The sequence below is a fragment of the Cydia strobilella genome, chromosome 8 (genome assembly GCF_947568885.1).
Source record: "Cydia strobilella chromosome 8, ilCydStro3.1, whole genome shotgun sequence".
Taxonomy (NCBI): Eukaryota; Metazoa; Arthropoda; class Insecta; order Lepidoptera; family Tortricidae; genus Cydia; species Cydia strobilella.
In genome coordinates this window covers 10,550,828-10,573,620 of record NC_086048.1, presented here as the reverse complement: position 1 = coordinate 10,573,620, position 22,793 = coordinate 10,550,828, and the positions used below count along the sequence as shown (strand labels likewise).

Below are 22,793 nucleotides of genomic sequence, written 5' to 3'. Positions count from 1 at the left end.
GATTATATGTATGTATGTATGTATGTATTTAAAGCTTAAAGCGGTCACTTTTGCAACAATTCTGCCATAAGAGATTGGCATCCTTACCAGGGGCGGATCCAGGGGGGGGGTTTAGGGGGTTCAAACCCCCCCCGAAACTTTTTACATTGTATATCCGACATATTCGGAATGTCCAATTTATATACATTTCTAAAATAAAATTGAAGCTGTATCCTGTTAAAAAACCGCAAAGGATTCAAATATAAATCTGTTCTTGGAAATCAGTGATTCCGAATTGCTGGCGGGCGTTTCTTGGTGATCAAAGTGTCATCTGCCAGCGAGTCTCGCCAAGTTCACCCGGTGTGCATACAAAAATTCTAGTGAGACATGCGCATTTGACTTTTGGAACGCACCCTTATCGCTGCGTTTTTAGCTGATGGCAACACTGTCAGTCTGTCAGACGACATAACGCAGATTTACGTAAAGAAACTGTCATAACAAGTCGAACAGTGTGTTTACCCTTTTTAATGTTATTGAAAATTCAAGCATGAATTCCAAAAAGATTTCGGATTTTTTCAAACCGACGAGAACTAATACAATCGATACAAGAACTGTCGATTTATCTGTGGAAAGTCCACCAGTGAAAAAACAAAAACTCGAAGCTTCAAAATCAGAAGCAGCTCCAATAAATTATGTAAGAACCACCCGAAAATAACCTAAAAAATAAGATCGAGTGAATTCCTATTATTCGTCGATCGACTTTCATCCCGTTCGTGGACCATTTCCTGAGTCAGCTGCGATCGAGATTTCTCGATCATCGTGAATTACTGTCGAATGTTCAGAATATTCTGCCAACGAAGTGCACGGAACTTGATGCAGAAGGAACACGGATGACTGTGGAAACTTTTGAAAAACAATGGCCGAATGACATTGTGGGTGAATTCGCAGCTGACTTTGCGATGTGGAAGAGGTAAAAATATAACAAGAAAATTTTCAATACTTTAATGTGTCTGTCGTTAATATTGATTATTGATAACTCAACTATATACGCCCTGTTGTTTCAGACATTCTTCGAAGATGTCGAAAGAAGAACGGCCGAAAACATTCATTGATGCTCTTAACAACTGCGACAAGGAGTTTTACCCTTCAATACATCGGTATCTGAAAATTTGTGCTACGCTTCCCGTTTCAGTAGCTTCTAGCGAACGCTCTTTTTCATCTTTGCGCAGATTAAAAACGTATCTGCGAAATAAAACCGGTGAAGAGAGATTGAACGGGTTGGCGTTGTTGAACGTGCATCGAGATATAGAAGTAACATGCGAAGAAGTGATCGACATTATCTCAAAGAGGCCTAGGAGAATGGATATATTGTTATAAGTCTTAACACTGTTGATGTGATTGAAAGATGACATAATATTAGGCTGAGAGATGCTAATAACTCAGCATAATGAACATACAAAAAGTCGATATAATATTGTCCGTAAATTTTTTGAAAACCCCCCGAAATATTTTTCTGGATCCGCCCCTGATCCTTACAGATCTATGTTCTGATTCTGACAGAAATTCGACATGTCAATCAAAAGAAACGTCAATGACAATCGCTAACGTAACACGGCTGTATTTTCCTATTCCCAAATGGCTGTGGGCCAAAAGGGGTCTCTCCACACTCATCACACCAATCACGACGCCACACTCGCGTTCGCGGCTTCGCGTCGCGTAGTCTGGAGCCATAGATCTAGTATATTTCTATTGATGCAGCCTACCGCGTGAGCCCGTAAGGGATAGACATAGATGACGTCATAAACGTGGGGATACCATATTGGTAAAAATTACCCCAATATTTGATATCACGTTGGGGCGATTACCCTGGAAAGTTAGCTTGTTTGACGGTATTAAATTTTTTTGAATAAAATGTCAATGGGCCGTTCTTTTTAGGCGTATGAACAATGCACTTGAAATTTAATCTTACTGAAGACGAGGCAGTATGGCCTATGGTCTTAGCCTGTCCAGGAGGACGAATAAAAAAAAAAAATGACATTGACAGCTGTTGCCTTGAGTTGATGTGTCTGTCATATGGCGGTATATCGAATAAAATGATAGTAAATTATTACAGCGAACGAAAATTATTGTAAATAGATTATAAATATATATTCGAATACGTGAATATTTATTAGTTATGTGTATTCAAGAATAACCTAAAAAATGGCTTCTAAAATTTATCTTCTTCAATGTGTTGCGTTTGTGGTAAGTAAGTACTTACTAGAAACTTGTAATCGTCTATTACAATAGTATTTTTTTTTGTTTTCGTGTATTATTCCTTCAAAGTCCTGATATTAAAATCTGTACACGATACCAAAGGTTCAATCATCAAATGAATTTCTCTCTTGATAGGTTCTAATTGGAAAACTGTTTTAAACTTTAAAACAGTTAATTTGTTGATTTTATTGGGATAGAACAATAAAAGAATTAATAATCTGTTGCTTGTCATCAACACCAAGAATTGTAGTGTCATGTGACTCATGTGGCATGTCTTTCTATTGATAACCAGGATTTTCATTTGACTTCCCTCACTTATTACCTTTTTTATTTTAATATAAAATGTGTGCACATAAAAATATAAATATACTATCCACTCTTCCCACCTCTGTACTAAAATAACTGATTTATTGGGCAAATTGGGGCAATCAGATTGTCTTTTTATTAATTATTTTTAAAAATAAATAAAAAGTTTTGTGGGAGGTTTAGCTGCTGCTACTAAACTATTTTGATTTGCATCATGTGATTCAAATGAGTTGGAACTTGGAACAGTCACCAACTTCATTTCAGTCAGTCAACTTTTCGTTTGATATTAGCAATGTGTGAATCATTATACTACCTGTAATATACTTAATAGGTACATATATATTTAACAAATTTCAATTTCAGGATCTCCTAGCAGTGAGCTTGATAGTTCCATTGATTGCCAGCCATGTGAGGACCCTGGGTGGTGATCATGTATATGTGGGGCTCATGGGCTCAATATATTCTGGGTTTCAGCTGGCTTCAGGACCAGTTCTTGTAACTATAATACTTTACTCCTAATATTTGTTGTGTAGTAATAGTATGCTCAATAGCAATGAAAATGGGTTAATTTGTCTGGAAATTTCCCAATAAAGTAACCCCTTTTCATTGCTCTCAACTTGTGAGTGCATTAAGCAGAGATAAAAACACAATAAAAGCTCATATATCTATGAAACAGAAAGGTTATGTAATCCCTAGATCCCTATTAATATTATAAATGCGAAAGTAACTGGCCGTTACCTCTTCAGACTTAAACCGCTGAACCAATTTGAGTCCTGGGAAAGGACATAAAATGGTGAACATAGAAAAGTAGTTGTCATTCTAAATAATAGAATCAAAGGGATAACCAACCTTTTCTTTGCTGTTTCTAGGAGAAAACTTCCTATATTATCACTTTGTTTCAGGGCAATTTTAGTGATCTCAAAGGGCGTAAAGTTGTACTGATTGCTACATTATTAATATGTGGTCTGGCCTATGCTGCTTTGGGTATTACTAGTTCACTAGTTGTTATACTAATTATACGAGCAATTTTAGGTAAGTTAGTGTTGTTGTTCTCATTAGGTATTCTTTTGCTAACACATTACTACTATACTAAGCTTAGACAATAAATATATTTAAGTGAATAAATGTAAAAAAAATAAATTATGTTACAGGCCTATTTAAGCAGACACAAATATTGACAAAAGCTTTAGTGCCAGACTATGAGCGGAGTGAAAAGAAACAATCCGACATTTATGGCAAAATGGCGGCCATATCTGGAGTTGGTATGACTATAGGTCCAGTTATTGGAGGGCATATAGCAGAAGATCATCCAGAAGAAGCCTTTAAACTGGTTGCAACAGTTGTTGGGATCTGCTTTATTGCCAATGCAGGTAAACAAACAAGTGTTTTTTCCTATGATAATTGATACCATATTCAAGAAGCATGATACCTTAGCAGATGTACCACTAGAATGATCCTATAATTGTTGCTGCAGGGCCATCAATGATTGATGCTTTCTTTTAAAATTATATTCACATTTTGGAACACCACAGTCACTTATAACAGTTAAAACATGAAAGAAAAGGAAGAATAAGAATGGTGAATGATCACCATCATCTTAGTATATCTGCTATAGGCTATCTGTACTAATGAACCAATTATCTCTATTGATTGAGATATGACATTAAATTTGTTAACACTTTTGTAACCGGGCAAAATTTTGAACAATACCCCGGAAACCGGTCGTCTATAGCTGCGTATAAAGCAACCCGCTGGGCGGGTTGTCCGGCATCTGAACAAAGGTCACAATTGTAATTTCATACTATACTTATCTTCAATATTTATTTTAATTTTTAATAGGTACAATGTACATAATTTTAATTATTAAGCAACTATGTTGGACACAATAATTATTGTTAAGAATAAATAAAGTGCCTACCACAGGCGGGTTCTCGGTAGTCAAAGTGTTAATTGTGAGTATTACATTGTAATTCTTTCAGGTTTGGTGTATTTAGGACTAAAATCAATAGCAGAATTGCAACAGGCAAAGAAACCAGTTAAAGAAAAAATTATATCAAAAGGAATTGTACATAAAATAGTTAGTAGTTGCAAAGAATCAGTTTTAGAGTTATATAGAATAGAGTGGTCCAAATATGGGACCATATTTTTTTTCAAAGGGTTGCTTGGGTTTGCTATGTCATTATACTATTCAAATTATGTTTTGTATTTAAAAATCACTTATGAATTAACTCCTAAGTATATTGGGTATATTATATCATTCCAGGGCATAATAGGATCAATTTGTAGTTATTACATGGGATACGTAAACAGCTTTTATACAAAAGACAAAGATTACAGTGTTAGAAACTTCCATGTATTTTTGGTTCTATCTTTGTCAATATTAGGATTGATTAATTCTTTTAATATTTATATGTATGCTTTATTTTTGATACCTCTTGCAATAGGTAATGCTGTTGGTAGGTTAGTAACTTTGGAAATGATATTAAAGAGAAGCCATAATAAACATAGAGCTGCATTAATCGGAGCTTCAAACAGTGTGCGGTCTCTATCTGGTGTAGTCGCCCCAATGGTAGCAGGCTTAATAGGACAGTACTACAGTGTACAGCATGTTGTTTATGTAACATTTTTTGTGGTGTCTTTAGGTTCTTTTGCAAGTTATAGACACAAAAACAAAAGAATAAAACAAGACTGAAGTTTTAATAAATCATTTGTTACGTTTAAATATGTGTTTAATTTCCCTTTCGGCGGTTATGCACAATACAGGCTAATATTTATATTAAGCCTAAACCGTATGCAAAGTTCACTCCTTCTCAAATGCTTGCATTTGTTTCTTCCGCATGTCCGCGATTAGCTGCTGTATGTCCTCCCGATCTGTTTTGCTTTCTGGTGGGAAGATTTGTCGCTTGGTATTTGTCACCCATTCTTCGAAATAAGTTGGTTGGTTGAAAAAGTGGAACAACATCACTGGAAAAGACATATACATCGCCATCCTTCCGACTTCGAGTTTCCAATTGCCCATGATAGTGTTTGATATTGCGATCACAAGAAATCGATAGGTATAATGTAATAATTTGTTCAATATTTTCCTGTTCTGAAAATTTGAAGTAAATATTGTTCTTTTTCTTGGTTATGCTAATGTCAATGTCAAAACACCAACCGAATCAGAACGGAGCGATGTTTATAAAGGCTGGCGTCCACTAGGCTCGCCGAGGCGAACCGTTAATCGCAATAATTCGCCTTATATACATTTACTATGATTATTGATGCAGAGCCGCGGCGCGTCGAATCGAATTTACCATTCAAAGTAAATGTATAGAATCGGAAGGCGAATTATTGCGATTCGCCTCGGCGAGTCTAGTGGACGCCAGCCTTAACATGTATTTACTGCGGTTAAACATATGTTCCAAATAGCTTAAAAAAAAGAAATAAGACGTTTTTTACTTGTTTAACTCCACGGAGTTTCATTACGCATGAAGCCCGCTCCACGTGCGCGAAGCCGCGAACGCGAGTGTAGAGTCTAGTTCGCTAATCAGCGAAATTGAGTGCACACTCGCGTTCTCGGCTTCGCACACGTGTGTGGAGCGCGCTTGAGATTACGCACGTCAAGGGCCCTCCACACTCGTGCGCGAATCGCGCCGCGAACGCGAGTGTGGAGCCTAGTTCGCTGAATAGGGTATTTGACAACTATGGATGGTATATTAAAAATATATAACGAATTGCTGTCATCCTGAAAGATAATAAACTAATAAAGTATATTTGTATAATGTAAATTATGTTTATTTTTTGGAAAATAAACGAAAGAAAATTTAATATTTTTTGAAATTTCATCAGGGACGTGAACGCTCTGTGATTGGTCAACGCTCGGATGACGTCACACGCGGGTAAACATTCTTGATTGCCTTGAGTGTTTTAACTGTTTTATTTGTATTTAGTTAATTTTAGTTATTGTTCCACAGTTTTCTGATATATTCCGATTTATCCGTATATTCACAATATTCATAAGAATCTCAAAATGGAGCCGAAATATGTGAAAGCTGATAGGGGCAACCTAGACATAGAACATAGACGCATTAATGGTTGCACTTTTCTTTAAAGATAATCCGGATTACTATGCTGCGGAACTTAGAAATATAAAAACAGCTGTGTGAGTATACGTAGAAATTCGTAAGATTTCGATGATACGAATACGACGACGATATATATATAGTATACGATGACGAGAATAGTATCTCCATACTGCACTTTAGTTTGAAAGAAAAAGTATATTACTAACTACCTACTAATGCTGAAAGAGCTATGTTATGAGGTTATGTAGTATAATACATTAAATACCTAGATCTTGTTTCGTTAAATAACAAAATCCGCTGCTTTAATTACCATATTTATTTACAGTTAAATATTACTTACATCGAAGACAAGTGGTCTTCACACATAAAAACATTTATATGCGCTAAAATGCTCTTTGGGTCTCTTCGCGCTAGTTTTAAACACATTTTTCTTTTTTTGGGATTCGTTGGAATGGAAACAAACGATTTGTCTGGATTTTTTATAGTCGTACTTGCACATTGCGGCACTATACACTATACACCATTTATATACCATTTTACAGTGAAATAATGAATTCAATGCACATAAACCATAAGATTAACTAAGGTCATTGACTGAGTTTACTTGCGCGTGACGTCACACGTGTCACGTGATTAGCCCCTTTGCAAAAACAGCGTTTAAGGCGCGTTCAAAATAAATAAACTTTAACATTGTTTTTTATATTTAATACAGGAAATTACACGGAAATATCAATGTAGTGTAATGAGGGCTATCGTATTTTTGCTCACCAGTTGGCGCCTCTGTTGATGGTGGTCCAAAAGACTATAGATAAGCTGTCAGTCATTGAAGTGACAAGTGACATTTGACATTTCGAACAATGGAAAAGACCACCATCTACACTAGCGCCCCTAGCGGCGAATTCATACGCGTTAGCCCTCATTATTAAGTCATAAACAATAAATTAAAACCATTTTCAAAAATTAGTCAAATACCCTATAGCGAAGCGATATCTCTTTCTCGCTCTTACTTATGGATGCGTCCAGTGCGTCGCACAATTACCTTGGTGCGGTGCGATGGTGTGGTACGGCCATAAGGGACGTAGCTATGCGGTGGAATGAGATAGCAATGTCACTTGCTCCCTCTAACGCATAACTGCGTCCCTTGGACTGGCCTACACTGGGCCATGGTGTACAGGAGAGGAGCCATAAAGGCTTCCACAGACCTTGCAACAAATGACATGCGATTTTAGATAATAGGAGTAACTATATAGGAGCAACGAATTCAAACTGAGAATTTTTCACGCAGTCTGATTAAATATAATCATAGAGTAACTTATACTAGAGCGGTACTGTCATAGTAAATTTTGTAACCCCAGTAAATTCACTGCCATCTGTCGACACACTTTAAAACTAAAAATGAAGATTTAAAAAAATACGATAAAATGTATTTAAATATGGATAAATTATTTTTTTATTTGCATTAATTATTTTTATATGATTTTGACCCATGTTCTTTCACTGGTATGCGTTAAAATTATAAATAACAAACGAAACAGTCAACGCCCTCTACACGAGTGTAGGCCAAAACTAGTGGCGCCATCTGATCGAGAGTCAAATTTTCGTGATTTTCGAGGCACGTTTTTTCCTTAGACTGTATCCATCTATTACGGAGTTATATCTATCTTTGATATAATAGATAATTTGATTGTATCGTGTGGACACCAAAAAGAAATTGGCTCGCCGATCCCACTTCATTCGATTGTCCTGCGGCGGTGGCAGGATGGATGTAATAAGCCCTAAGGATTGTAACCGATAAAATCAGGTGGCGTTTGGCGGCATTTTTTAAATTTCGGACGTTCAACTGTCACCATAAATATAAAATTGGTGACTAAATTGTGTACGTTTGATTGTCCCGTCTAGACTAACCTTATCAGTCGCGCTCGATGGGCCTACCGCGAACCACGTTCGACGTGTTGCCTCCCTGTCACACTTACGTACGAATTTACAAGTGCGACAGAGAGGCAACACGTCGAACGTGGTTCGCGGTAGGCCCTCAGGTAAGTATCTGTTAAAGCCATAACAGACTACCGCACCGCGACCTTGATGCGGTCAAAATATCTCTTTCTCTTTCTCACTTATAGCTGCGTCCTTAACGCACGTACGGCGAACACATTGTCGATACGTGCGCCGCACCGCACCAAGGTGCGGTACACACTTGTGCGGTAGTTCGCTAATCAGCGAAATCGACTCCACACTCGCGGTCGCGGCTTCGCGCCGCGTAGTCTGGAGCGGCTAAACATTGAACATTTTTGGCAATTCGAGACAGTTACACCAAGATATAGTTGGTCAAACCAAATTGTCAGTAAATAAGAACAAAAAACTACTCATTCTTTTCTTTTGGGTGCTAGAGTACTAGTGTAAGACAAAGATAGTAAATATATCTCTGTCTATGTTTGAAAATGAGACAGTCCTTTGACAAACTGCAACGATTTTGATAGCACACGCCACAGACCTAAAATTTATGCTTACGCATAAAGACAGCTGAAGTGTGGGAAAGGGAAGCCATCACGTATATGAACATCCCATGAGTGCGAAAGAGTCAGACTACAAATGAGAAAACGTAACCATTTTTGAGTGACAGGCGGCCCAACTCGACCGGGAGCGCATTGCCGTATTTTTTAATCTTCAAAATAAAAAGAAATCAGGAAGAAAACGTGTAATTAAGTAATGTAGTAAAGATGGTGTTGTGTAGTGTACCGGATTGTGGTATCACAGTGCGAAATAACCCAGGCAAACATTCATTTCACAGTTAATTATGATTTAAAATAATAACGATTACCTTAATAATACCTTTAATAACACCTTTTAAAACCCTTATAATACCTTTTTTGAAGTGCACATGTTTAGCGGTAAATTTAAACTTCACTTTCCAACACAGTAGGTACTTACTTACATTTTAGCCACTTTTCTACGACTTTACCGCCAACACAAGGAAACACAAGACAGCGTATACTTGCACACAGCGTATACACACCCAATCCAACTTGTCAGTAGAAAAAGGCGCGAAATCAGGGGTGCGAAACTCCTAGCTTCGGGCAAACTCGGCTCTGTTCGGCTCAGCATTGCTCCGAGCAATTATTAGGGTTGGCACAACTTGACGTTCCTTTGCGTGCACGGTCGTGCACACAGTGGTCACAGATAAGATAATAATCTGAATTTTGCCAACCCTAAATACCCGAAAGGGATAGTGCCATATATTAAAAAGGGACATCATGATTCGACCCTGAACCGCTGTCAAACTTCGGTTTTGTAGGAAGTTTCCTTTCTGTACGGTAGTACTATTATTTATTGTGGCGAAATTAATATTTTCTGTGGTAAGTCAACTCTTTGCGCCTACTGTTAGCATGTGTTTGTGTTAACGACGTTGTACCACACACACTCATACGACGAGAAACCTGCTTTAAAGCTGTAACGGTGCGGTGCGGTAGTATGTTACAGCTATTATCAACGCTTGCTTAAGTAGCACCATATGTAGGTACTGTAGAATATACTAAGGATATACATAATTTGACCACTTTGATGTTGACTGTACACACGGTTATTAGTTTTGTTATTTACTTTGCGTCCGCTGTAAAAGAAAATTGAATATAGGCGCTAATAGGATCTAATAATAGTAATAGTTGAGACATTTTATTTTAATAAAAAAGAAACATTGAAAGAGTAGTCGATAAAGCAGTCAAACACCGATAAATTATTAATATGTTGTAACTTGACATCACTAGTTTTGATCTCACATAGACAATTGCATTTCATTTTTGGTCACACTTTTAAAGCCTGACATATGGAGACTATATAAAGGAGCCAAATCTCTATGTATGAAAAGTGTCCATCAAAAAACAGTAATTAGGCGGCGCCACCATACACCGAAATACTACCAAAAACAATCTACGTAATTTGGTCGGATCATTTGTTGCCTTATATGGTTCATGTTATACTCGTGTCCCAGAGCCTAACCAGCGCCACCGGAGAGATTAGGAACTATTATTTAAAGCTGAAAGCGGTCACTTTTGCAACAATTCTGCCATAAGAGATTGGCATCCTTTCTATACCATCCATAGCCTGACAGTTGTTCTTTGTCATCCTAGTTCTGTGACTTGCACTTATGGATGCAACGGATTGCTAGTGCCGCAAGTCGACCACGTAAAATATTTAGGCCTTACATTCGACTCTGGCCTAACAAGGGGACCACATATCGATTCTCTGTGTGACCGCCTTGCTGCCGCTTGCTTCGCGCTCTCAAGGTTGCGCCAAAGTCTGCACCCCGACAACGTCAAAAAGGCTTACTTTGGCTATTTTCACTCCCTATTAACCTATGGTATAGACCTATGGGGTGACGCCGCGGAGCGCGAGAGAGTCTTCAAACTACAGAAGCGCGCAATTCGTGTAGTCGCCGGTGTCAAATGGGACCACCCTGCCAAAGAACTGTTTACTAGTAACAAAATACTAACACTACCCTGCCTTTATATCCTAGAGGTAGATAAACAGGTAAGGTTTAATTACGAACAGTTCCAGTCTTACGCTGCGGAACCCAAATACAACTTAAGGCACCACAACGAACTTCGTCCACCCCGCACACGGCTTGCTAAATCTAAAAAATGACTGCACACAATTGGCCCTAAAATCTATAACCGAGTCTCTGAAGACATAAAAACTGCGAATAGCTACAATTCTTTCGTACTCAAACTTAAAAAATACCTAGTCTCTGCTGCCTTTTACTCGTTAAACGAATTCTTCTAATAGGAATAGAATGTCACATGAGTCCTGCATATTTAAAACATTATAATATTATATATAATAAACATTTGGTTAACAATTGTGTACCGAATTTATAATAATGCATTGTAATTTTAATAATTTAATGTATGTGAATAATAATGTAATTTAGAATAGCATTGTAAATTACTATGACGTGTAAAATTTTAATTTTATTAATAAATGATTGTATTGTATTGTATTGTATTGTATTGTATTGATGGTATAGAAAGGATGCCAATCTATTATGGCAGAATTGTTGCAAAAGTGACCGCTTTCAGCTATGGACATGAGTATAACATGAACCATATAAGGCAACAAATAACCCGACCAAATTACGTAGGTTGTTTTTGGTAGTATTTCTGTGTATGGTGGCGCCGCCTAATTACTGTTTTTTGATGGACACTTTTCATACATAGAGATTTGGCTCCTTTATATAGTCTCCATGGCTTTCAGCTTTAAATAATAGTTCCTAATCTCTCCAGTGGCGCTAGTTAGGCTCTGGGACATGAGTATAACATGAACCATATAAGGCAACAAATAACCTGACCAAATTACGTAGGTTGTTTTTGGTAGTATTTCGGTGTATGGTGGCGCCGCCTAATTACTGTTTTTTGATGGATACTTTTCATACATAGAGATTTGGCCATGCTTGCACTAGTTGCACTGCGTGTTCTATCAAAATAGTTTGCAGATTGTTGTTGTTGGTCTAACTCTAGAATGAGATAGTATACTGAAACACACACAACTTTTTTGTCAGTAGAAAAATTCCAAATTCGCGCCTTTTTCTACTGGCGCGAAATACTGACTTCTTTTAACTAATCTTGGACCACTATTTACTTCGTAGTTTCCGTGTAAAATTCCTGTGGTTAACATACAGCCAGGCAGACGGATAAGACGAATCACGGGTGGCGCCAGCGACGCGGTATTAAATTACGTTGCTATTACAGGAATTTACGCGGTGTAATGGGGACCATTATCCGCGGTCTATGGATGTTTTATACTAGACATGGATTTCAATTGTAATCATGTAATAATTTTTGCATTTTTACTTTAAAAAGTACCGACTACTAATAGCGAAATGGTTTATTTTGGCGCCCGTTCCAATATTTCCAATGGATTATCCTAACTTTACGTCATGTTGTACCTACCTACAATTTTATTAGGTGACGACCGTTTAAGCATATAAGTTTAAAGTAACGACTACAAGAGAATTGTAATAACTATATGTATACTTCGATTACTTAGAGTCATAATATGCATTATTTGGGATTTTGTCTAGAAGACCATGTCGGTTCCGTTTAGTCTACAATGTCTACATTATATTACATATAGCTGGTCAAGCAAATCTTGTCAGTAAATAGGAACAAAAAAACTATACTCATCCTTTTCTTATGGGTGCTAGTACTTGTGTAAGACAAAGATAGTATGATTCTCTGTCTATGTTTGAAATGAGACAGTCCCTTGACAAACTATATTTAAAACAGTTCATATAACATAGGTATAGTTGGTCAAGCAAATCTTGTCAGTAGAAAAAGGCGCGAAATTCAAATTTTCTATGGAACAATATCCCTTCGCGCCTACATTTTTTAAATTTGCCTCCTTTTTCTACTGACCAGATTTTATTGACCAACTGTATATACTAAGGGTATATATTGAACGTAGGGACTTTACGCAATATTGTGTAATTTTCTTCGTGTGCGCATTAGTCCACAAGTCAAAGCTTTAAGGAGAAAATTATTTAAACACTAATACCTTGCTGATAGATGAGCAGTGGATCCTGATACGTAATACCCTGGACCGTTAAAACCGGCCACTACATAAAGATGTTCTCTCTCTAGGTGCAAAATTAATTGATCTAGCTTCAGCTGAGGGCTCTGCATCTACACACGCAGCCTATTAGGCACGGTCGTAAATTGTCATATTAAAGAGCGCTTAATTTATGTACAAATCGGCTTACAACTGTTGGTTTTGCATTAAGATGTTATGGACTATTAAATTGAGATGTAGGATGCTAAGTCTAAAGCGGAGGCGGCGTTATAATGACCACTTGCTTTCCATCTTTGGTTTTATTTGTTTCTGATATTGAACAATCGTACAGGTTTGCGTAGTAAAAGTAAAATATATGGTCCAACAAAAATACACAAAAAAAGTGTAAAGCTTTTAAAACAACAACAATGGCCTCCGGCTGCTCTGTATATACAGTTTTTGCTCTCAGAAGTAATTGTCTTTTCGTAATAATTTCCGCTACCTATATAAAGGTTGTCTGGAAGAGATCGCTTTTTAGCGGTATGACCGCCTGTTGTTTACCCCTGCTTGTGTTGCTGTTTGCTTTTGTATTATTTTCTTTTAATGAGGTGTGCAATAATAGTAGATTGTTAACCAAGGGTTGAAAGGCACCCATTTCTGCCGAGGTAGTTTGGCGCTCGAACGTAGTGAGAGCGCCAATAGTCCGAGACGGAAATGGTGCCTTTCACCCGAGTTAAACACTCTACTTTTCATATCGAATGCGAGGAACCCAAACAAGACAAGGCAATTTTGCTAAATCAGTAATTTTAGTACCTAATAGACTTACGGCCATGCTCTTTTTTCCTAAGGACTTACTTGCAATCGGAAACTTTTCATGTGTGAAGATAAATAACCCCTAGCGAAAAACATTTAAATTGCAATATTTATAAAAACACACATATTTTAACAAACTGCAGTAATTTTAAAATGATTTGTGCATTATATTAGTATCAAAATCAGCAGGATTGCCTCTAGCTTTTTAATTTTTTACTTTTTAGTTCTAAAACTTCCAATAGTCAATGGCATCCCAGTCATTTAGGCAACATAATAAAAGTATTTTTTAAAGAAATTTAAATATTAAATAACAATTTAATGAATAAAATAAGCAATTTTAATTTTTTTTTTTTCATGAATTCAGTGCTAAATAACTTTAAAACCCCATTTAATATCGTACAAACGTTTAACTGTGGCTGTATCAGATTCTGCCTTTGCTCATTTACGGAAGCGTAAGGTTTAAAAAAATATTTTTAGTGTATTCCTTTTGGTTCCCACCTTATAAAATCGAGTAAATACAATTTAACAAAAGAAATCAAGAATAATTTATTTTAACAATCTGCTTACATCATTTTTGATAAAAAACGATTCAATGCGGGATTAGTAAAATTAGAACAATTACCAATTGTTCCAGGCGGGGAATAAAGACACTATTTTTCAATTTTGTTCCCACTCAGTTGCTCGGGGGACGGGGACGCAGAGGAGTACACCACTTTTCTGCACTAGAGCAGAAACGTATCACTTTCTGCGCACTTTTTAGAACAACAACGACCCACTTTCAGAGCATGAGATATGAAAAGAGTATTTGTATTGTACATATTGTATATTTACCTAAAGCCTTAAAACAAACATGCAATATCGCTGTATTGTCTGTATTTCGGTTGTGAAATTGTATTGTGTCAAACGTGACAAAATTCAATTTTGATGGCAAACAACCTGCATTCAGAAAAAAACGTAAACGTATTTTTGGGCCATCCTGTTCATATTTTTATTATTATTATTATAAACTGATCGGCGATTGGCCCTAGTCACACCTGATGGAAAGTGAAGACAGGGCCTGAGATGGAGCTCACCGGTTCAGTAACAGCCTATTCACTCTTGTTTTAAAGAGACCGAGGTCATATTGATCAGGGAATGCAGATGGCGGGAGCGCATTCCATTCCTTAGCCGTCCGTACCAAAAAGGAGGCAAATTCCTTCAAAATGGTGTCGATCCTATTAGAGTTTACGACAGTACGATGGCCATTACCAACAGGCACGGGGTTACTATTTCACCATCACCGTGCTGGTATAAATGATCTCACACGCATAATATGACGTAGGTAATTAGGTATATATCATTCCCTGAACCTATTTCCTTAAAATTGCAAGACAATATCTTGATCTGAAGAACACAGTCGTGTTCTTTAACTCCTTAGAGGAATCGAGGAAACCCACCTATTCCAAGGAATTGCTTACATCGGATTGCCGAGGGAGCGGTCGCGATCAGGCGGACGATATTTAGCTGTCTACGCGGGGTATTGCAACTGTAATAACATGCAATGTAGAGTGCATTACCTATCAGATGCCGTGGTCTGCGCTGCGAGCGTGCCAGCGCTAAATGTGGGCCCGGCACGATTCCGATTCGTTATCAATTCTGCAGAGGCAAAGTAGACATTTTCCAATATTGTAAATTTTTTCAATTTTTTTTAGCCCATTCGGTTCGCTTATGGTAAAGAGTAGAAAAAGAACTTCGAATTCATGAAGTTCAACTTTTTGACTTTGCTTTGAACTAATGACTAATGACGCTACTACGAGACTACGACGTTCTGTGTTTTTTCAATGTCAATCACGGTTGTTATGAGGGTTGGGGTGGAATATTGGTATTACTTAACTGCAACTTAAAACTTATTCAGAACCGTGGCGAAATCAATTGTTTTGTGAGATTGACAATCAGTTTTGATGGCTTATAAATGATCTCATTTATTTCTTAGTGTCCTATTTAACATCACTTGAGCTTCCTTTTACATTTATCATGTTGTTTTTATACTGAGCTTTTTTATCATGATGTCCTAATAAAACAGCCATGTATTGCATTGATGACATTTAACAAACATAGATATAACTCCGTAATAGATGGATACAGTCTAAGGAAAAAACGTGCCTCGAAAATCAAGAAAATTTGATTCTCGTTCAGAGGGCGCTACTAGCTTTGGCCTACTGTCGTATAGATGGCGTTGACGGTTTCGTTTGTTATTTAACAATTTTAACGCATATCAGTGAAAGAACATGGGTCAAAATCATAAAAATAATTAATGCAAATAAAAAAATCATTTATCCATATTTAAATACATTTTATCGTATTTTTCTAAATCTTCATTTTTAGTTTTAAAGTGTGTCGACAGGTGGCAGTGAATTTATTGGGGTTACAAAATTTACTATGACAGTACCGCTCTAGTATAAGTTACTCTATGCATTTAATATTGCGAGTTTTATTGTCGTTACCAAATGGAATATAAAATCCGAACAACTTCATATACTACAGTCCAACACTTATTTATTTAAATGAGGAATAGTTATTTGTTATACAAGGGTGCAAAGTTGTATTTTACCCGCGAGTGTGGAATTGATACACGTAATACATCTGCACCCGTGTGTAACACAAAACTTTTCCCCTCACCATAGCGAGGAAAGTGCAACATCCACAGGCGTTAGATCATCTTCATCACTGGAGTCACTAATTTTTTTACGATAATAATATATGATACTATAACAGAAAACTCTGGAAGTTGTGTATTTTTACGTGTCGGAGTCGGTGAGAAAATTTTTGTTGACAATGTTGACATTTCTGACGATGCGTTTTGAAATTGCATCGACTCAACTTGTGTGTTCAGAATTACATTCAACATCATTAAAAAAAAAACAAATGTTTCTTATGGAATTTAAGGTTTATGACTTAAAATCATTAAATAAAGCCAAATTTGGTACTTTTTTATTAAATTCTCAAACCATTTATTTAATGATAATTAATATCGAACGAACCATTATTATGAGCGTTTTACGTTTTGTTATCTGTCAAAAGCTACTTAAACACGCTCCATCCAAGGTCAAATTACTTTCCCCACTAGTGGATAAAATGCGTTTTTGCCCGCTTGTTTTAAAGGATAAAAGACGGCTTTCCGAGCTAGTGAGGGAAAAAGTATATTATGTAGGCGGTGTCATGGCGAGCAGGGCTACTACATGTGTTGGCAGTAGAGTAGGTATTAGAACTTTTAAAATTAATGGTGATGTCACGGCTGTCACGGCTGTCTTCGCTTGGTATCGTATGTCCTTGATTTTTTTTCTAATGATATAAGAGGCAAACGAGCAGACGGATCATCGCCGCCCATGGACACCCGCAACACCAGAGGGGTTGTAAGTGCGATGCCGGCCTTTAAGATGGGAGTACGCTCTTTTCTTGAAGGTTTGAAGGTCGTATCGGTCCGGAAATACCGCAGGCGATAGTTCATTCCACAGTTTAGCTGTGCGAGGCAGGAAGTTTCTGGAGAAGCGCACAGTTGAGGACTGCCAACCATCTAAGTGGTGAGGATGATAATGTTGTCGCGTAGGACGGTGGCGAAAAGAAGCGGCAGGGATTAATCAGAACAATTCCTCGGAGCACTCCCCGTTATACACGCGATAGAAAATGCAGAGCGAGGCTACATCTCTACGCAGCCCTAAGGGATCAAGCCGTTGATTATTGGAAATTTACTTTAGACGCCTGGGACATTAAGTGGTACTTTTAATTTAGTCTGAAGGAGGGGACTATAGCTCAATCCCGTTCGTGACGAAAGGACGCCTTTGCTGTGCCCAGCGCTGGATGGGACGTACCTATATATATATATACCTAAGTAAAGGGTGAAATATTACTGACATTACTGTAAAAAAATTGAGCTGATTTTTACATTACCTACTTTCATATATATGTTACTTACAACAGTCAGTTACAACAGTCTTACAACAATTACAACGTTAATGTAATTTCTATATTTAGGTCTCACCTTTTCAATGAGATCATTGATATGAGATTTAACGAAAGAGAAAATTAACAAAATAGATCTTTACCTATAGATTACAGGAAAACCTATTAGAAATTGCAGTCAAGCGTGAGTCGGACTTAATTACTTAGTTTTTGAGCCGACCCGACGGGTTTTTTAAAGACATTCCACACTCACGTTTCACATAAAAAATACATTGTTTATATTGTGTAATATACGGAACCCTTGGAACGCGAGTCCGACTCGCACTTGGCTGGTTTTTTTAACATAGATACACTTTAACGCTTAAGCGATAAGCGCTAAATTAAGTAGGTACAAGTAATCAACTTTCTCTAAGCGAATACTAGCAGTTCATTCATAGCGATAAACTTATGAATCATTGAATTCATCCTGCATCCTGCCTGCCTCTGCCTGCATAAATACGTAATGGCGAAACAAAAGACGTGGTGAATACTGGATTCCAATTTATACCCATAATTGACGTTTAAGTTTAGGGCAAGTGACAATTAAACTGCTATTTCAATGCGGCAAACGCTACCGGTACAAGTACAACGTAAAAATAAGACGAGGGTGGTTTAAATGAGATGTAAATCGAGCTGCAAAATTGCCTGGACACAGTCATTATGAATGGAATTCAATCAGTAGCTTATACTGTACTGTAGGTACATCATGTACCTATGACATGTACGTTTGTACGTGGTATATTCGATACGCATAACATACCTATATATCACTTTTTCCTTATACTTAATTTGGAAATATAGATATATATCACACGATTAGTGGCACTAGCACATGATTTTTATTTCAAATCAAAAATGTTCCAGGACTTTAGGGACCTTTAAAGTCAGGACATGGTACGTCAAAATCTAGGTCGTAACGCAAATCAGGCATTCATACGGGAAGCATATTATGACTCGTAAAGCACATATATACATATATATTAGGTATTTACTCCAAAACTTTTTGTTGCGCTCCCGAAGCATGCACTGCAGGGGTCGCAATGGCCACAAAGCGATTTTAATTTGTACTATTGCATAATTTGGAAAATTTTAAATTATTCGTATTGCATTATGAATGACACCGTAAGTAGATGGGAGATAACGTCCCAAACATTACGCAAGCACTGTTGTTTCGACCTTGTAGTGCAGTTTGCAATCGTTTTGAACTCTTAGTAACACGCTTTTTTATAAATATCAACAATTCAATTTTCGGTTATCTCTGATCAAACTTGCCAAAACAAGACGTGGAATATTGGTTCGTACGCAATGGAATAATCGACTATCACGATGACTCGTGTTGTGTTGTGCGGCGGTGAACTTCCTGAGTGTGCCATTCGTGTTTTGTTCTGTTTAAAGTGCATCTTAATACCTCGGTATTCGTGAGAAATAAGTTCCAGACAAATCAGACAATGCTCGTTTACTTCGCGCAAATAGAACGCACACACGCCGATATTTATTATTATAATAAATCACTTTACAGATAATTTTAGTATTATCTTTATGTTTGTATTTTTATTTTTACTTATTTTTTGTTATTCCATCAACACAATAACTTTACTAACAGACAGCATTCAAATATGTATGTACGGTATGTACCTAATGGATTTAAGTGGTGGTTAGTTTTTGAATGTTCTTATTTTTCCCGGTCCGACCCAATGCTACTTAGAAGAACGTTATTTGCGGAGAGAAGTATACAACAACGAAAGTAGTTAATATTATTGATATCACCAATTGTTTTCACTTACCATTTTGTCAGAGAAAGTCATTGTTTCGAACAGCATCTAATGAAGCAAGACACAATCGGTCCAAATAAGAACACGCAGGTTATAGAAATTAATCTCAAGGAAATGATCACCCGAGCCACAGTTTGTTTCCTTACCTTTCACTGTCTGGTGCCGTGAGCACCATTTAGATGTTAGCACCTGTTTTATCATGTGCTTGGTAACGCTAACGAATGGGAGGTTTAAATATAAAACTAAATAATAGTGAAATTAATCCTTATATTTATTTAGTGCTTGACATCTTACTTAGTTCAGAATGCTGTCATTGTCACTAGGTGTTTTTACGTGTTTATCAAGAAATCATCTTAAAAAGTAAAGTTACTACTTACTACCTAAGTGTAGTCTAACTGCACTAATTAGGAACAAATTTTTGGACGCTAGTCAATATTAATAATCACTTATTCGATTTATGTTATATCGAGAAAAAAAATATACCTACTTACTGTTTACTTAAACGCATTTTTTACGGCAAAAATCACGAAAATGTTATATTTCATGATATCTTCCGTGACTTACCTAGACTGCCTAGACTAGAAATACTAGAATACATTCACAATCTATGTATGATATGAGAGTCTTTAAGAGCATATGCTATTGCTTCATACCAGACAACGCACCCAGACACTTTTTTTTCATAAAAAAACGATTATAAATTACAAAAGCCACAAAAACCGTTACGAGAACTCTTCACACACTTGTATAAAGGCATGTTAATTTCGCAGGAGTCCAGGAAGCGCTGGCATCATGAGTAGTTTGGAGCCTCGTAATGAGCCCTAATGCGGCCCCGCAAGTCTAATTTAAGCCCCATTATGTAGGAAATTGTTTTTAAAAGGCCACCAATTTCGGTAAGTGTGTAACACAACATTCAATTAGTGTCCGATCCAGTTATCCGATTACGTGTTTGAGCGTCGCGCTAACACCGGTGGTCAATTTAATTTTATTGCCGGTGCAGATGGGTCATTACTATGTGTATAAACACGAATTCGGTTTGTATTAATTTGTTACTTTTTATAATACCGTTGACAAATTTTGAATGGGTACCTACTGTAAGTTTATTTTGCTTGCACACTTGTCCATGATAATACAGTTCAAGTTCAAAAATTCATATTACAATACAAACTTCACTGCATATCAAAACCGATTTCAACTACCTATTAATTGGCTATTAAAATGTTATCATTTACTCTCGTTGTTATTGCATTTCCTTTAATCGATTTATTGGTCTCGAGTGGTTTCCGATCTGACAACAAACAGAAGGGAAGTGCCTTGAATCAAAAGTGCATTAATATGTACGAGCTATAAAAAAAATACAATATCGATCATATGAATCATATCGATATGATAATTTGGTGAGGGCTTGAATCGCTTATCTATATTGGATTGATTGAATCTCGGGCGTTAAGGTCATTTCTTTTGATATTTAAATGTTGTTGGGATGTTGCGCGTCATCTAGGCCGTTCCGTGCCATAATGAGGTGTGGAATGACAAACTACCCTCTTTTATCAACGCCCACCGTCCGTTGCTATAATGAAGCCAGAATCCGCAGGCGCACGTATCGTACGTACCTTTACTCGACGAATCTCTATCTCCATTTAGGACACAACATGTAGAGTTATTATGATTATTGATTGTATGATTATGTTTTTGGGTCATTAGCATAGCATATAACTATAGCATAGCATATAATCATCATCCATATTCTATATAGACAATTTTAATTACCCAGACATTAGATGAGTCTATTACTATATAAACTTACTCATATACATATACAAATAAACATACATATTTTATATACCTAGATATTAAATTTTGAGCGTTCTAAATTAAAAAATGCTCCCAAACGTGTTACTACCGTCACAAATTGGTATTCTTGCGTCCGCGCCTCCATTTTATCGGTAATATCGGTCATAATCGGCGGTCGATATCGGCGAGGACGGCGAGCCAAATTGGCATTTGCATCCACAAAATTTAATGAAATTATCAAGAAAATTGTTTCCGTCTGGGCTGGCCTTAAGCCATTACCATTCACCACAGAATAAATATAGTCGGTCAAACCAAATTGGCAGTAAAAACGAACAAAAAACTATACTTATCCTTTTCTTTCGGGTGCTAGTACTAGTGTAAGATAAAGATAGTATGATTCTCTCTGTCTATGTTTAAAATAAGACAGTCCTTTGACAAACTATAATAGCACTACCGTACAGAAAGTACACTTCTTACAAAACCGAAGTTTGACAGCGACACGAACAAGGGCCTCATACTCACGAGCGCATTTTCAACGCGCGTTAAAAAAGCGTTTGCATGACACAAATGGAAACATGTGTATTTCATGAAGTTATACCCTAAATTAAATAAAAATAAGAAATAAAATAAAGAGAACAATAATAATAAAATTATTTATTAAATCTACATCCGTGGTGTATTTAGGCCCCATATGCACGAGAGCTTAAAAAGCGTTGCGTGTGTGACGAAGCCATAAGTAAGAGCGAGAAAGAGATATCGCTTTCTCGCTCTTACTTATGGGTGCGTCGAACATGCAACGCTTTTTAAGCTCTCGTGCGAATGGGCCCTAATTCACACGATGGCGGTAGCGCTTTTTATCAAGCGTTGTTGGATTTTCAACTTTAAGCCTGTCTTTAAAATAGAATTTAGCGTGCGGGCAGATTCAAGCGCTTTTTTAATGCGCGTTGAAAAAGCGCTCGTGAGTATGATGCCTGAGTGTGTAGCCATGTTATGTGCCGCAAACCGTGCGTAGAAGCTTGCGTAATTTTAATTTATAGTTGGTCAAGCAAATCTTGTCAATAGAAAAATGTGCGAAATTCAAATTTTCTATGGGACGATATCCTTTCGCGCCTACATCTTTTAAATTTGCCGCCTTTTTCTACTTACAAGATTTGCGTGACCAACTATATGTCAAAACATAAAAAAAAAAAAAAAAAAAGGTGGGTCGGTAGCTTGAAAAAACGCCTCTTCAGCTGTCAGACAGCCTGTCAACGTCAATATGATGTGTGATATGATATGAGTAGTCTGC

At 37.0% G+C, this 22,793-nt stretch overlaps 2 protein-coding genes across 2 annotated transcripts; one reads left to right on the top strand and one right to left on the bottom strand.

Moving 5' to 3' along the window:
- The first annotated feature begins 2,056 nt into the window (after positions 1 to 2,056).
- On the top strand, positions 2,057 to 5,263 carry LOC134743597 (major facilitator superfamily domain-containing protein 9-like). The gene is made up of 5 exons (XM_063677156.1): positions 2,057 to 2,223; positions 2,905 to 3,036; positions 3,444 to 3,573; positions 3,693 to 3,911; positions 4,521 to 5,263. Exons 1-5 carry the CDS (start codon positions 2,182 to 2,184, stop codon positions 5,231 to 5,233), a joined length of 1,236 nt encoding a protein of 411 aa, XP_063533226.1. The 5' UTR covers positions 2,057 to 2,181; the 3' UTR covers positions 5,234 to 5,263.
- On the bottom strand, positions 5,231 to 5,645 carry LOC134743598 (protein PET100 homolog, mitochondrial). The gene has a single exon (XM_063677157.1). The coding sequence runs from the start codon at positions 5,558 to 5,560 to the stop codon at positions 5,342 to 5,344; it is 219 nt and encodes a 72-aa protein (XP_063533227.1). The 5' UTR covers positions 5,561 to 5,645; the 3' UTR covers positions 5,231 to 5,341.
- Positions 5,646 to 22,793: the final 17,148 nt, after the last annotated feature.